Raw genomic sequence first — 17892 nt, forward strand, 5'->3', positions numbered from 1 at the left:
TTGCTGAAGCACTTCCAGTATAGCAGGTACAACTTTATGGAGATCTTAAAGTTGTTGCTCTGTTACTAGGACTGCACTTCGGCTATACAAAAGTACTGTTGTTTCATCTGTGAATGGGACAGCTGTGCCAAAGAGTCCCACTATTCTTGACAGAACTGGCCACTCCGTAAAAAGTTAGTTCCAGGACAGAAAAATGTGGCACATGAATCGCTTGTCGACCCGGAAAACATACAGTATTTTTGTCTCCTCTTCACATAAAAGTAGGACTCATGAAGAATTTTGTGAAAACACTGAACAAGGAAGGCGAAGGTTTTCATTATTTAAGACAGATGTTCCCAAGAATAACTGATGCCAAGATCAAAGAGGGCATTTTTGTTGGCCCCCAGATCAGACATGTTATGAGTGACACGCAGTTTGAAGATCTGTTAGTTGGGCCAGAAAAAATTGCCTGGAAAGCCTTCAAAGACGTTGTTGACAATTTTCTGGGCAATTACAGAGCCCCAAAGTACATTCAGCTAGTAGACAAACTTCTCAAAGCATACAAGACAATGAAGTGAAACATGTCACTCAAGATTCATTTTCTCCACTCACACTTGGACTTCTTCCCCGCAAATTTCGGTGCTGTCAGCGACGAACATGGTGAAAGGTTTCACCAGGACATTGCTACGATGGAGAAACGATACCAGGGCAACTGGAATCCGTCAATGCTTGCTGACTACTGTTGGACACTGCAACGTGATGTGCCAGACATTGAATACAAAAGAAAATCAGGAGAAAAACACTTTTAATTCTGTTGAATTTAATAGCTTATGAAACATAAATGTGACTAAATAAGTTATTGTCAGTAAGCATATAAATGTCTATTTCTCTGTGTTCCTACGTGATGCAGTAAAACCAAAACTATATTTATGCATACCCAGTAGTTACCTGTCACAATCAGCAAAAACCTTTCTGGAAGCAAGACTTTTCAAAAAAATTATTGTGCAGTGTTATTAGAGACAACCGCAAAGAATAAATCTTAGGAAGTTATTCATGATTAATAAAATTGTCCGAAGCAGGACTCCAGGCAGGAAAAGTGTTACAAATGGGGTCAGTGATGATGAGAGAACCTGTGCCAACTAGGAACAATACATTTATTCTCATAGTCATTATCCGTACATAGATCTAGGCACCTTTAAGCCAGGAAATGGATTTTCCTGCATCTAACAGGTAACTGTCCTTCTTTTGTTAAATTAAAGCTTTATGCTCAAAACCACCAAACCCCAGTATTACTACAATACTAAGGCATTTTTCATTGGTAGCAACCAGGTTGTTTGTAGCTGCATGATTGTAAACTGTCTTGTCATTGCATCACTCTACCGAAAATGATGGCCAGTAGTATTGTCTTATTTAAGAAGCAAATCATTTCTATAAAAAAAAAAAAAAAAAAAAAAAAAAAAGTACAAAGAACATTAGGGATAGTTTAGGGTAAAAAAGAAAAAAATATATATTTACTTTTTGGACGTCTGCTTGTTTATTTGACTTGTTTGATTTTTGTTTTGGGCTTAGATGATCATTATTGGTTTGCTTTATTGGGGATTGATGACTTAGCCTGCTTTAAGACTATGTATTTGCAAAGTATGCCCCTTTCACTATCTCCATTTCTCAGTCATCCTATTTGAACACTAAAAAGATAGACTTCAAATTTGAACACCATTCCTTGTCTGGTGTTCATGACACAAAGTACATCACAATACAATGTTCACAGCTCCATGGAGCTCTTCACGTCTGTATTTAGAAGAATGAAGGCAACATCTTTATTTTTTTCTGTTTTAATTTTACTGCATTCTAAATAAGCATAATTAAACACATCCAGACAATGCAGTCAAGCCCCCAAGGTAGGCTGTTCCTTTCTACACATGCTTAACACCAGTTGAATTCTTTATCCACTGGAGACTCTTCATAATGTTAGAGTAAACTCCAAATCTGTCATTGGCTCCACAGCCATCTCCCCAGGAGACAACACCTGCTAAATACCACCTCCCATTGTTCTTGTTTAGAGTCACCATTGGGCCTCCTGAGTCTCCTTGGCATGCATCCTTGCCCCCTAAAAGGAAAAAAAAAACCAGAAAAACACTTAAGCTAAGTCTGGGCCTGAGAGAAATAAAATGACAAGACCTCAATGTCTTGAGATTACAGTTTGAGAAAGGCAGGCTGATAAATGAAGCTACACTTGAACTGTTCCTTAACACCCCATGGCTAGTCTTTTGCTCCAGTTATCCTGCACCCATCATTCAGAAAATATTCTGCATATGTTAACGTAGCACTCATTATTTTGCACGTGTTACTCTGTGGTCATCAATCTTCAACCATTGCTTAGCAATCAACATTGCATCCCTGGCGCAAATAAAATTCTATAAACTTGTGAGAGAATGAATGGGTGTCCACCTTATAATTCCCAGTTTTATTTAGATTACTAGGGGAAAGTACATAGTGAAATATAACACTGTTTTTTACAATGGACTTACATAGTTGGTGGTCATAGCGGTGAACAAAAAATAATAATTGTTTCTGTATACAGTACTGCGATTAACAAAAGTTCAATGACTACAATATTAAAACTATGACAGATTACCTGATTATTAATTTCAAAAAGCCTTTCAAAATAATACCCTGATTTCAAATATAAAGGTTTGCTTTGTCAAGGTTGCTTGCAAGTTCTGTCTGTAGTCATGTGTGTTTCCTACAAGCACTCAATTTTCATCTGACAGACCAAACGTGCTGTTACTTTAATTAAAGACTCTAAACTCATTCTATGTGATCTTGTGTTAAAGAATTTGCTGTATGATACACTGCTATCTCTGTGCATTGGTGCTTGTTACTTCCACAATAGGTTTTACTCGACTAACTACAAACCCGTACTGGAAAATGCAGGATCAGAAAATTAACATGAAAATGGATGTAATCATCTATAAACAGCACTACAACATAGATACATAAGGTACATGTTCCACGTTTATAATCACACAAATATATTTTGTAAATAAAACTGTTAATAGCACTTGTGTTTTCTGTATACTGTATGTCTTTTAAAAATATGTCAAATATACACAGGTAAAGCTATTAAGTTATTTAATGAAAAAGAGAATGTATTCATGTGAAGAAAGCCCTAAAATGGAGCAATGATAGTGGAGATAATGATTGGCATTGATTTGAAAATAAGTGTGTTAATAACGTTTTGGTTAAGGCAAGGAGCAGGAAGAAAGGTTTTGTTATTAATATTAGTTTGATTTCTTTATATGTAATCCAGATAACAAGCACCAACTGCAGAGCCTTTTTATGGTCAACACAGCACTTTTGTGTGAGACAAATACAAAATTAACATGAAATATTTTAAAAATACAGAAAGTAACTGTTACAAAATATAATATGTTACATTCCTTACAATTAATATTTTATTGCATACATCTCTAATTTTAATATTTGTTGCCACACAACATTTTTTCCATACACAAGAATTTCACATGAGTGTAATAAACAAACTCCATAAATGATATTGGAAAAATTTAAACTTCTGTAAAGCTTAGATTCTTAAATCACTTTGCATTGCAGTATTGCTTTGTTTTTGGAGGTTTATATTATTTCCAAGTAGTGGAGTGGCTACACTCATAAAAAAGCAAACAGGAAATAATTGTAACCATTTGTAAAAATTCTGCATGTTAGTACTTAACTGAGAGAAGGAAAAGAAAGTCTACCACATGCACTTCAACCGGTTGTCCTAATGTATGGAATTTGCCCCTTTGTAACATACAGTACATGTCATTTGTCAACCATCACTCATCACTGATAACTGCTCTACACCTGCCTCTAAGCATTCATCACTTTGGCTGCACCACACGCTCACTCAGCACCTACCACTCAGTATTTAACAAACTGCAATTCCCACTCAACACTCTTCTCTCTACATCTACCACTCAATACTCATCACTCTGAAATACTTTGCTGAAGCTAGTAAAAAAAAATAACCAGGAAAGTGAAAAAGTTTTAAACACCAAATTACCACTCTCCTAGATAAATGTAATTATTTCTTTTGCTATCTTTATCTACAATTACTAAAACTAACTGGACTAATTAGTGTAATTAACATTAAAAGGTACTAATACAAATTTTAAACACTAAGATAAGGTACTGACATTTGGAACACTTGCCAATGAAAGCAAACACTTTTCAATGGATAAAAGAGTTATTTAAGTGATTACTTCAACTTCATAAAATTCACAACAAAGAAGTTATACATAAATTTATAGTTACTTGTTAGTGAACACTTATCATTTTGCCCCTGTCACTTTGTATATTTCACATAGCACCTGCAATCCTATGTTTATCAATCTAATTGTCATGAGCCTGCATATGTTACTTAGTATTCATCACTCTACTTTTACCATCCACAATCAACCTCTCAGTGTTTATTGCTTTGAATCTGCTATTTAGCAATCATTACTTTCTGCAACTCAGTAATAAACCTGACAATCTCCAGCCATCAATCAGCACTTAATTTCTCTACACCTAGCAATTAATAATCAACCAGTACTTAGTTTGCATTTTTATACACCTCCCACTAAGCACTCGTCACTCTACATATGCCAAGCAACACTAAATGTTCTATACCTATTACTGTACACCAATGGCATAATTAGATTTTACCTCTTATATTTGTTTTGATATTGAGGGGTTGTCCAATAACCTGTCTGTCTATCAAGTCAGGTTGGGAAGCATGCACTTGTACAGTGTGTTACTGCACCCACCACATGACACAACAGCTCAGGATCCTGGTTAGCAACCCCCATGCGGACACAAGGTCTAGTGCCACCCACAGGAAATGACCATCTATCTGCTGCAGCCATGTGTTATGTGGGCATCCCCTTGGCCTGATCTAGCCACTGGGGTCCTCAGAAAACCGGATCACCCTCAGGGAATTGTGACTCTCCTTCACAATGCAGATAATGTGCATCATTCAGGACTAAATGAGCAACCACTCATTCGACACAAAGATAAACTAGCGATACTCAAGGATTCACCGATGAAACACAATACTAAAGGAGACCAGTCTTCATCTCAGGTCACTGGATAGCATCCATGTCTCGCAACCATGTAGCAAAACAGGAAGACCAGGACTCAAAAGACTTGGATCTTTGTGCTTTTGCAGAGATATCAGGAGCATCACACACCCCTTTCCTCATGATCCCCCAATCCATCTACTGACTTCACAGGAAGAGTCACCAGAGACTTAACTGTCACTGCTGAGGTAACAAAACCTCTCAACAAGGTCAACATTCTCTCTGAAGACAAACACACTGCTGATGGCTGTTCCCAAGAGGTCATTAAAGGCCTGGATCTTGTTTTTTATTCAGGACACTCGCAAGCCCAGACACTCCAACTCCTCGCTCAGTCTCTCGAGAGCCGCAATCTCAAAAGACTAATCTTTACAAAGATCACAGCATCATCAACAAAGTAAAGATCAGCGAATCTTTCTTCACCAACAGATGCCCCACAGACGCTGGACTCCACGACCCTGTCCATGCAAGCATTGAAAACAGAGTAGGATCAAGAACACACACCTGACCCTAGAGTCAACTGGGAAAAACACAGAGGTTCTGCTTCCACTGTGCACCGCACTGACAGTACTAGTGTACAGGCCTGCCATGATATACAGGTATAGCAACTTCAGGGGGATTCTGCGAAATCTCAGGATGCCCTACAAGGTCTGTCTATGATAACTTATTTTTCTGTTACTTAATGAAAACTTTCAGTAGTAACCTTTTATTAGGTGGGCAAAAGATATTTAAAATAATTTATTCCTTCATTGAGAAAAAGTAGTGTATGCCTATGTACTGATGCGTCTTCTTGACAGCTCATAAAAAAAAGGATGCTACTTAAAAAGTGTTTTTCTCCTTTTCATTTTTGCAAATGTCTCAATGACATGGTCAAAATTAATCTTTTGATACTGCTCTATCTATAAAAACTAAGACAGCTCGCAGTAAGACATCTCTTCTATTGAATACCACAAGAATGTCTTCTTTAATTTAAGTCTGCAGAAGGTAGGATTAATCTTCTGCGTGTTGCTTATGGGATCAGTCAGAGAAATCCAGAATGCATTTACCAGATTAATCTCATTACCTGTTTTCTGTGTTCTGCTAAAATTCTGTATCAGTGAAAACTATAAATTGAAAAGCAATACAGGTTGAGTATCCCTAATCCAAAATTTCCTGGGACCAGAAGTAATTCAGATATTTTTGTGTTTTTGAATATTTGCATATACAGTACATAATGAGATATCTTGGGGACACCCTTGATCAAGTAGGGAAATGCAGCCAAACAAATGACAACTCATGCATATAATAATTCATACCACTGACCTGTTATTATAATGCTGCTTTTCTCAACCGGGGTTCTATGGAATTGCTAGGGGTTACATGAGAAATGGTAATGAATAGCAGTGGCAAATAAATAAAGGTGAATAGTGGAAGAAAATAATAAACTTTCTGTAAAAGGAATAAATTTGAGTTTGCCTTAGTTAGTTAGTCCGTGCAACTAGCGCTAGTGTTGCTTATGAGTTAACTGTTGCTGGTTAGTGCAAGCTGGTGCAAACAAGAAACATGAGAAGTTCCATCAGTCTCTTATTAATACTATGTGTTATTTAGCGTGCAGGTATGTATTCACCCATTAATATGAAAAGTTTGTATGTTTTCCCTCTCTCCCCATTTTTCCATTTATTTCTTTTGTTTGCTTTTATTTAGGCCATGTTTTTAATAGTTTGAGTATTCGAACTTAAAAATTGCCATTTTTAAATACAGTTCAAGCTAATAAGCATGCATTTTAAAAGTGCTATAACAGGCGTTCGAACACGATTTTCATGAACTAAATCGCGAGGTGGTCCTGCTAGAGCATATACAAAACTTAACCTTATAAATTCTTTACTCTCTGAACATAACCCTAAAAGTGTATTATCCGACCGTGGTTTTTCACAGTTTTTTGATATTGTTCTAGCTATTCTATAATAATCAGAAGTAATTTTTATGTTGATGTATGAAAATGATTATCGCAAAGTTATTAACTTGTTACTTTGAGGCTATGTTGACCAAGTCAGACACAGTTAGATGTACATCACATAATGCACACACTATTTTTAAATTTCATTGTTCGAACAAGAAGTGCACTTTAAACACATGGCCTGCTTTAGTTTTATTAGTCTATGTTTTATTTATCATTTCTTTTCATTTTGTGTTTTATTTTATAGAAATTTCTAACCGTGAAAATGTGGCACCGGTTTCACACTAAAAAAGTAAATTTTATTAATCATATTTATTTCAAGAATAACATTTCTTTGGCACATACATTTGTTTATATGAAAACTGCAAATATATGATTAAATATTGCACTTGTTATTGTTATACCAGTAACAGCACACTGTGGAATACACTTGACTTGAGCATTCATAGTTTTCTCTGTACATTTAGCATTCATTTGTTCAGAGGTTGATGCGCTTGCTGCTTCCTGACCAGTTCTTCTTTACTCCACCCTAGCGGCCCGCTTCTTCTCTTCTTTTGTTGGCATCTTTTTGCATTAAAACTGATTAAGTCAGTGTTTGTGTTGCAATTACTTAGTACATTTTCCTTAATGTTTTACTTAAGCTGGCACTTAAGTCTTCAATCTGCATCAAGAATGATTTAATATATGAAGAGGTAGGGGAAGTGACAGCGAAGGTGGTAGGGATGAGAATGGCGGACCTTGGAGGTCAATCATCACCACAGAAGTGGACAGTAGATGTCACATAGTATATGTGTACCAAATTTCAGTTCAATAGGTCAAATGGTTTGCGAGCTACAGGTGATTTTAAAATTCTGGACAGAGAACTGGATAGCCACGGTAGTGTATCTATATATATAAAAATGGAATGGGTGGGTCGTCGGGTGGGCCTTTTTTTCATTCCATCGTTTTTTCGACGTTTTGAAAATGTAGAATGAGTATTTGATTTTTTTGTTTTTATTTGATCGTGTCTATGTAGCCGCCGTCGTAATAAAGTATCGGTAAAATCGTCATTTATCGTAATTTATTTTTGACGTATAACGTCGCCGTCATCGAGGTCAGTGATACCAGTGCAAAAAATCTGCTTACGGTTGAAAGACACGCCCTACTCACTGGACAGTTAAAAACACCAATCAAACTAACGATGACATCAAGTATTACCCAATCAAAAGTAGGAAAGGAGGCATCTTCATAAAATGCGTGTGGGATGATTTGCATGAGACGCTGCTTTAAAAAAAAAATGATAAAAAAAATACGGGATAAATCCCGTCCAGTATTGATTCAAAACGGGACGCGCAATTTCATTCTCAAACGCGGCACGATTCCGTATTTTAAAGGACGGGTGGCAACCCTACAGTGCCAGGTAACCACCCATACAATCACATTGTGATTCAGAGTAGGAATGCAATGAATGTAATTACCCCGATCTACATACAAGGCGAAAGTCTTGCAACATTCAAAGATGATGGTTTGGGATAAGTACACCATACAACATAAAGAGCTTATGAAGCCTTGAACCGAAAAAAGCAACATCTCAGAGATCGTAAAAAAAAAAATAGGAGCTAATGTCGTTTTACTCGCTGTAGATTTTAGTCAAACATTACCAGTTATTTCACGAGGGAGACCAGCACATCAACTCAACGCGTGTTTAAAATCGATGCTTCTCCCACGCTCAGTTATATGTCGCGTGTTCTCGGGTAGGTGCACCAAAAAATGTATACATTTAAGCATGTAATGGGCAAACAAAAAATGAGGTATACCCGAAGGCACAGCAGTAGTACTTAATGTAACTTTACTTCTTAAATGTTAATGTTTTACTGTTTAATAATTTATACGCTTCTTATATGTTGTTCAAATTCTTTTATCAAAATACCACTGACAGCGCAATGCACGATAACATCGAGTGAATACACCATACGCATCCGCCCACGGCTGCCCTGCTGTGCGCAGATAGGACTTGATTGTACAATAAAATAAAATAAAGATAAAAAGACTAAAACAATCATCACCCATAAAGCGGATAGTAGACGTGACGTACTATATGTGTACCACATTTCAAGTGTATAGGTGCAACGGTTTGCGAGCTACAGGTCATTTAAAATCCTGGACAGACACACAAATTGCCACGGTAGCAAATTACAGAAGAAGATTTTACTGTTTAATAATTTATATTTATATGAAATGTGCTTCTTATATATTACTTCATATTCTCATATGATAATGATGTTAATGTTTATATTGATTTCTGTGTTATTAAAACTGCATGTATGTGTGTAGCAAAATACCCGCGCTTCGCAGCGGAGAAGTACTGTGTTAAAGAGGTTATGAAAAAAAAAGGAAACATTTTAAAAATAACATAACATGATTGTCAATGAAAGCCCGTTTCACTCAGTAAGTCTTATGTGTGTGTTTATGTATGTGTGTGTATATATATGTACATGTGTATATGTAGATATGTATATATATGTATATGTATATAAATGTTTATGTGTGTGTGTATATTATATATATGTATATAAATATATATATCTTTATATATTTTATAAATATAAAATATATATATATATATATATATATATATATATATATATATATATATATATACATATAAAAGACAGCAACAGTTATAACAATGACAACACAATTACATTGACAATCATGTTACGTTATTTTTAAAATGTTTCCTTTTTTTTTCATAACCTCTTTAACACACTACTTCTCCGCTGCGAAGTGCGGGTATTTTGCTATATATATATATATATATATATATATATATATATATATATATATATATATATATATATATATATATATATATATACGAGCTGTATATACCCGGCGTTGCCCGGGGCAGAAGTAACCTAATCGGTCAAACACTTACATATATACCAAAGTAAACCTAATCGGTCAAACAGTTACATATATAAAAAAAGCGAACCTAATCGGATAAACAGCTTCATATATACAGAAGCGAACCTAATCGGACAAACAGCTAATCTATATACATAAGCAAACCTAATTGGTCAAACAGTTACATAAATACAAAAGCAAACCTAATCGATGAAACAGCTTCATATATACAGAAGCGAACCTAATTGGTCAAACAGTTATGCATGTGCAGAATAATTTTACAAAGATTATGCGTGTTAACAATCATTAAAAAGAAAAGATTGAGGAACTCTTCTTCTATATGTGATGAAGCTGGATGAAGCTGACTTGACGAAGACGTAGGTGGCATAGATTGGTTTTTCTAAAACAGAAGAAAAAAATGAGTATCTATTATTATTTTAAATTAGAATGAAAATGAGAACCTTGATTAGAGATAGATTATCCGTATTAAAATATGTGCATGAATAAACTTTTGCTAACTCTCTAGCAAAAGTTTATTCATACAAATTGGCATGGGATGGCTTTGTGAAAAAGTAAAAATTAGATAAAAATAAATTGAGAATGCGTACTTCGATTTGACTGAGATTATCTGTAATGATGAAAAAAAAGTTTAGTATGTTTTTTTTTCCATACGGGAAGGATGTAAAACCTTACATAGGCACCCTTCAGCCCGTACTGAAGGGTAGTGTCAGATTCTTACTGACTAAAAAACACCCTTTTTATTCCACAGCTACCCCAAAAACCACTATTAGGCATTACTTTGGGGTGGCAGTAGTTTAGTTATGAAACAGCTGGGTCCTGAAAAAAATCTGTCTTATTAGTGGCTTCATCACATATAGAAGAACAGTTCCTCAATCTTTTCTTTTTAATGATTGTTAACACGCATAATGTTTGTAAAATCATTCTGCACATGCATAACTGTTTGACCAATTAGGTTCGCTTCTGTATATATGAAGCTGTTTGATCGATTAGGTTTGCTTTTGTATTTATGTAACTGTTTGACCAATTAGGTTTGCTTATGTATATAGATTAGCTGTTTGTCCGATTAGGTTCGCTTCTGTATATATGAAGCTGTTTGTCCGATTAGGTTCGGTTTTTTTATATATGTAACTGTTTGACCGATTAGGTTTACTTTGGTATATATGTAAGTGTTTGACCGATTAGGTTACTTCTGCCCCGGGCAACGCCGGGTATATACAGCTCGTTATGTATAAAGATTATGTTATACTTGTTTTCCTTATGATCTTTAAATTTATAAATAAAAAATACTAATAATTATATAATTTTTATGTAGGAGTTCTCTAGAACATGAATATTATTTCAAGGGTTTCGCAAGGGCAAAAAGGTTGAGAAACACTGTTATAACGTATGTTGATGTGACAAACATGTTAAAAGTGATGAATATACTGTAATGTACAGACTGTTTTAGTTTGCTTTTAAGTGAGCCAGTGCTGCGTATTTATATGTATATATAGGCTACCAATTGTCACTTCTCAAGGAACTGGCCAACAGGTCAGGAATATCTTAGTCAACCTTCACTCCATCATCCCTGCTTGGGTGGAAAGCATTAACCGACTGATGAAATGTTATATTCAAATTAAATATTGTGTGGGTGTACATACTGTGAGGTTTCTGAACTCTTTTAGAACCCCCCCCCCCGCACCCCGACGGGACAACTGAAGCTTGCCTGTTGCATCTGTAGATGACTACTTCTTTGTTGCCGAGGCAACCATAGGTTCGCAGTGCAGCAGTAGAGCACTGTGGAAACAACTACAAGTCAATCGAGATCGTGCAATATGCACTTGTCGCCAATGGGTGATGCAGGGGACATTATAAATACAGGGAACTGTATAACTTGGCCACTGACCTGGCCACGACTATGCCCCTTTGCTGTGTCTGTGTATAGGAGAGTGGCAGCTCCCGTTGCAATAAATAACCCTGTTTCTAGTTGAATAAAGCTGGTTTTGCTAAAGTACTGAGACTCAGCCTCGTCTTTTGGGATGCAAGACAGTGACTCACACGTCACAATACATAAAACATAACATGTTTCTGCCAACATAAAAAGGCAATGCACAGCAGTGTCTGGTTTTCCTACATCCATATTGAAATAAGGACACTTAGCAGGAATGAAGCTACTTTTGTTAACTGTAAGCAGTGACATTCAATTAACGCATAGTATTAACTAAAACATTCTAAATGACGGTAGTTATCTGCTGCTCCTGTAGAAGGTGAATGCAAATGAGTTCTTGTGAGAATGTGAGAGTTGCTCCTTTTGGGTCTATGACTATGGCTTAGTAGGCACAGGCAAAGGATGCTGTCTTAAAAGCTATTTGGTATCCTCTGCAAAACGCCAGTCAGTATTTGCTTTTCTGTCAGATGCTAGGAACCAAACATGTGACCAAATACATAATATCTTACGGCACCTTCTAGTTTGTCTGCTGTCATGATAAGTTAGCACCAATCTGTTGAATCCAGATCATGCCACTAGTAAGATGATTTCTTTTTGACAGGATTATTGCTCAATCACCATGAGCATGTCACTTTTGAGGGCGTAACTACTGATAGTAGTGATTGTTGTGTCGTTGATGTCAAGCAGCAGAATTCAAGCCTTAAATAATAAACAGAACTAGTCTGTGTGACAATGAGGGCTTTTAACTTACAATAGTGAAGACTCATTCAAACAATTTGGAACTGGGTTGCTCACTTGAGCACTGTTACACCTGAAAGCTGTTTTATGTAAGAGCTAACTTGCAAACATAAGTTACGCTGCACAGTTGAACTAAATGTTAAACGAGTAGTCATTTTTCATTTCTTTACAAAAAATGCATATCTTTGGTTGTATATTCCCCTGGCATTTAAATGCATGCATTTTGGTTCCAGTTTCTCACAGTTTAAATCAAACATACTGAACCATTTCCAGTGTCACCATAAAATATGTGTTAGAGTGACCATAGACTCTCATGTATTGACTAAAATGGGACTCTATGTTGTAATTCTTGTTGCTGGCATATTCAGTAGTGAAATGGACAAAATATAGTGGGCTGATGTTTTCTTTTTTTTAATAATTTCAACATAAGAACTATTGAGTAGCATGAAAGCATCTTTCCTGCACAGTCTTTGTGAATTAATAGTAAATGTATGAACAGTAAGAAACAAAAAAAAATTACCTGCAATGTAATAATCAAATAAAGTGTTGATATTCAAGACTGCCAAGTGACATTAAATTTAAACTTACAAGTCTCTATTAGCACACTTACACAAAGAATTACAGACAGGGCAGATTTTGGGGGCAATTTTGATGGATGAATTTCTGAATTTTTTATTTGCTTTGTATATTAAGGGTTCTGTTTGAATGAGTTAAAATGTCATTATTGTTATACATGGTTCTCTTTTCTTTATATTAACCCATTTATTCTAGTACAAATATGCAGGAGACAGGACAAAGGAGCTAAATAGTTTTTACTATAAAACCCAAAAGCTGACAAAACTTAAAAAGAAAGAAAAAAACTATTATTATTTTTCTTTTGTTATTGTTACTGAACAATCTTAATACATACAGCATATATAAATAATTTTACATTGTACTTATGGGTTCCAGATAATTCTATAATAATTTCTTACTGAAAGTCTAATACACAAAAATAATGGTTATATATGGTACCAAATGATTGGTTCCTATAGCTTTCTCAATATCTAACTCAAAGCTTTGATTTGTTTTGCTATGATGTGAACTTTTGATGTTAGTGTCCATGTAACTAGCTGGGAATTTTTATTTGCCTTTTCATTTTGTTAAAATGTGCCATTTTTAATAATCTGATATAATCAGCAATCACTTACATACATTTTTTGGCCAAGTTTAAGAATATCATAGTGACCCTAAAGTTATACTCAAATATCCAATCAAGAAAAAAACATACAGTAGAAATAAAAGAGGGAACTAATTTGCGTCCAGGATTAAAATGCAAAAAACGCTGTTCTGTAAAGTGTCCCTTCTCCCTTTTTGTGCCACTGCCCACTAAAAGATCTGACGGCATAAATGCTGGAGTTATTTTTATTACTGGTTTGAATCACGTTTGGGATTATCCTAATTTAGTTTATCATTTGTTAGGACTGGCACTCTCATTTTCTTTGTTATAATTTATTATTGATATCTTTCATTACAGCGATTTGCTAAGAGCAGTGTTTTATTTTTATTTTACTTGACTATAAAATTCTCTGTTTCCTTTTATTTTTAATATCACATTTTCAACTGCAAATGGCTACTTTTATTTCTATCTTTGTCTAAACCTGGTACAGTAATCCCTCCTCCATCGCGGGGGTTGCGTTCCAGAGCCACCCACGAAATAAGAAAATCCGCGAAGTAGAAACCATATGTTTATATGGTTATTTTTATATTGTCATGCTTGGGTCACAGATTTGCGCAGAAACACAGGAGGTTGTAGAGAGACAGGAACGTTATTCAAACACTGCAAACAAACATTTGTCTCTTTTTCAAAACTGTGCTCCATGACAAGACAGAGATGACAGTTCCGTCTCACAATTAAAAGAATGCAAACATATCTTCCTGTTCAAAGGAGTTTGCGTCAGGAGCAGATGTCAGAGAGATAAAGAAAAGCAAACAAATCAATACGCTGTTTGGCTTTTAAGTATGCGAAGCACCACGGCACAAAGCTGTTGAAGGCGGCAGCTCACACCCCCTCCGTCAGGAGCAGGGAGAGAGAGAGAGAGAGAGAGACAGAGAGAGAGAGAGACAGATAAAAACAAAGTCAAAAATCAATAGTGCCCTTTGAGCTTTGAAGTATGCGAAGCACCGTGCAGCATGGCGCTTCAGAATGCAGCTTGCACAGAAGGTAGCAACGTGAAGATAATCTTTCAGCATTTTTAGATGAGAGTCCGTATCGTCTAGGTTTGCGAACAGCCCCCCTGCTCAATCCCCCTACGTCAGGATCAGAGAAACTCATCGCAAGTGAGAGAGGGAGAAAAGTAAGTTGGGTAGCTTCTCAGCCATCTGCCAATAGCGTCCCTTGTATGAAATCAACTGGGCAAACCAATTGAGGAAGCATGTACCAGAAATTAAAAGATCCATTGTCCGCAGAAATCCGCGAACCAGCAAAAAATCCGCGATATATATTTAAATATGCTTACATATAAAATCCACGATGGAGTGAAGCCGCGAAAGGCGAAGCGCGATATAGCGAGGGATTACTGTATACATATTTGTTACTGCAATATTAAACCAGAAGACAAAAGGGTTTTGCTAATGCACACAAATGTTTTCCTCAGTCAGACTGCTGAAATCCACCTTTCCTGTTAATGTGCTCCCCACTGAACGAGTCTACAATTACTGAGGTGTCAGCATGTGCAACATGCGACAACTTTGCGCTTCAGTTACTTAGTGTTAATAGTATGACATTTAAAGCTTTGTTTTTCTTTGTGTAATACAATTAAGATAAAAGGATTTGCAAATGATTTGATTCTGCTACAACCCTGTATTCTTTAAACTCAGCTGCAGATGATAAACAAAAAAATCATTGAACATATTTTGAAGACATGTTTAGCTTTCAATGAAATGTGTTTTGTTAAATGAAATACTGGTTTTCGTAAACTTTTCATCAAAAACACAAACACGCCTGCTGGAAGCTTTATACATCTGCTGAAAAAATGTGTTTATTAATGTTAACTTGTTTTCAATTTTGCAGATTAAAATCAAAACGTCAAGCTGTTTTTCCATGATCTGTTTGTCTGTCCAGGCTAAAAAAGATTGCGATAAATGTTTTTCTAGTTTTCAATAATATGTTATAAATAAAGAAAACCTATCCTCATATTTGTCAAGTGCAACCATGGACTTCTATAGTATTGTAAAGGCTACAATAGGTATCAGCATTTTAGGATTTATATGCACAAATATATTAAAAACCAAACGTTAAGAACATTTCTATTTGTTAATTTCTATAATCTGATGAACAATCAAACTTTTATTTGGGATTAGGGCTACATATGCCCCACCACATTTCAGTATCCAGTTGTGTACAGTACGCTCCTACTCAGCAACTGGTGAGATTCTTTTCCATGCTTTAATGCATTGTCATCTAAAGTGAAAATTTGGGAAATTTCAATTCTCGCATGTCTCGCTTTTATTTGGACTTGGTCTTGACCCCTCTTTGGACTCAGTCTTGTCTCGATCTCAAATAGTTGCGGTCTTAGACTTGACAAAGGCGGATTTTACTACAAGTCTAATAGCACCATTTTGGTGATCACAAAGTTGCAGATTTTGGAGCATTTTGGATTTTGGAATTTTGCATTAGGGTTACTCAAAATGTACAAGGTTTCCAGGATTCTAATAAAGAACAATGCTTTGGTGCAGCATCAAAAATTGTAAGATTTAAATTAAAGGAACAATAATATACCATACATACAAAAACTCCAAGTACAAGTTTCCTTTACTCATTTTTGAAGGCCTTTTTGGTGCCCTGATGTGGACCTAGTTTTGTCATATGCATGTCCTAATATATTACTGACATTAAGTCCTACTTTGTAAATGGAGTAATTTAGTAAATCATGAAATACTTCTGCACTGACATTGGCAATCTTCCCGATGAAATGTTCCACTTTATTCCACTTTTATCAACAAACCTTAGAGAAAAAAGAATTGATTTTGGTGACATCAATCATAAAGTCAACAATGAATGAGTATAAACAACATCTTTGCAAAATTCACTGGCAAACTAGGATGTTAGGTCATTTTGAAAAAAACAACAGAAATAAACTTGCCACTGTTCTTTGAATTAAGATGGTATACTATGACACTGCTGTACTTTGCCATTAGTGAAAAGCAATTTTCCAAAATCAGTTTTACACTACTGCTGTACACCCAGGTTTATACACTTTTTGTACAGTTCTTCTCAGGCTGTACTTTGTACTTTTTGATTTAATCCCATTCTGCACTTATCACCTTGGTGTTTGTTTCTACACTTGTAATTCACTACTCATCTTTCTGAAGCTATCACTCAGAAAACATTTCACTGTTCAATACCCAAGAGCTTTAGCAGTCTGCTCTTCACACACACTGTTTTGTACAGTTCTTCTCAGGCTGTACTTTGTACTTTTTGACTTAATCCCATTCTGCACTTATCACCTTGGTGTTTGTTTCTACACTTGTAACTCACTACTCATCTTTCTGAAGCTATCACTCAGAAAACATTTCACTGTTCAATACCCAAGAGCTTTAGCAGTCTGCTCTTCACACACACTGCACATACCTTCTTTCTCTCCAGCACACAGCATGTCCTCTGTGATTCTTCGATTGAGCTTGCTATAGCCTTGTTCACATACTTCATGACTTACTATAGGAATCTCGATCTAGATAAAAAAAAAGAAAATGTTTCAAAAAATAAGTTTAAAATAAAAAACATATATGCAGGCATCATTTTTGGGTGTTTAAGGACTACCCGGAATTAAGCACCGTAATGAGATATCATCTGTGCATGTAAGAAGACTTTCAATATTTAAACCTGTGTAGTCACAATCTGACTACCACCGATGCACTCTGCAGTCCACAAGATAGTAAACTGGCCAAAAATATAATGTACATTTCCTGCCTCCTTCTATAAAAACCACAATTATACCTGTACCTAAGAAAGTAAGAGTTGTCTCACTCAATAATTACTGACTAGAGACACTCGCTAACACAGCAATAAAATGCTCGGGAAACTAGGGGCATATTAAATATAATATTCCTTACACAGCAGACCATATTTCAGTTTGCTTACTGTCACAGCTATTCCACAGAGCATGCCTGATTCCCTGTACTTCATACCATAATGGCACACCTAGATAATAAAAACCGCTATGCCAGAGTATAGTTTATAGAGAGTGACTCAGCATTTAGTACTGCAATTCCATCATAACTAAATATTAAGCTTTTAGAGCTGGGTCTTA

The 17892-nt window shown here is 35.7% G+C and overlaps 1 protein-coding gene across 1 annotated transcript in view; it reads right to left on the reverse strand.

Annotated features, from left to right (window-relative positions):
- Positions 1-1795: 1795 nt before the first annotated feature.
- Positions 1796-17892, reverse strand: part of masp1 (MBL associated serine protease 1) — a 206672-nt gene continuing 190575 nt past the window's right edge. The window contains exons 15-16 of the mRNA XM_051922229.1: positions 17214-17313; positions 1796-2086 (exon numbers count right to left, since the gene is read on the reverse strand). Of these exons, the coding sequence (XP_051778189.1) occupies positions 1893-2086; positions 17214-17313 (294 nt within the window). The 3' untranslated portion in view covers positions 1796-1892. The remainder of the gene's footprint in view (positions 2087-17213; positions 17314-17892) is intronic.

The sequence above is a fragment of the Erpetoichthys calabaricus genome, chromosome 2, assembly GCF_900747795.2.
Source record: "Erpetoichthys calabaricus chromosome 2, fErpCal1.3, whole genome shotgun sequence".
In the NCBI taxonomy this organism is placed as follows: domain Eukaryota; kingdom Metazoa; phylum Chordata; class Cladistia; order Polypteriformes; family Polypteridae; genus Erpetoichthys; species Erpetoichthys calabaricus.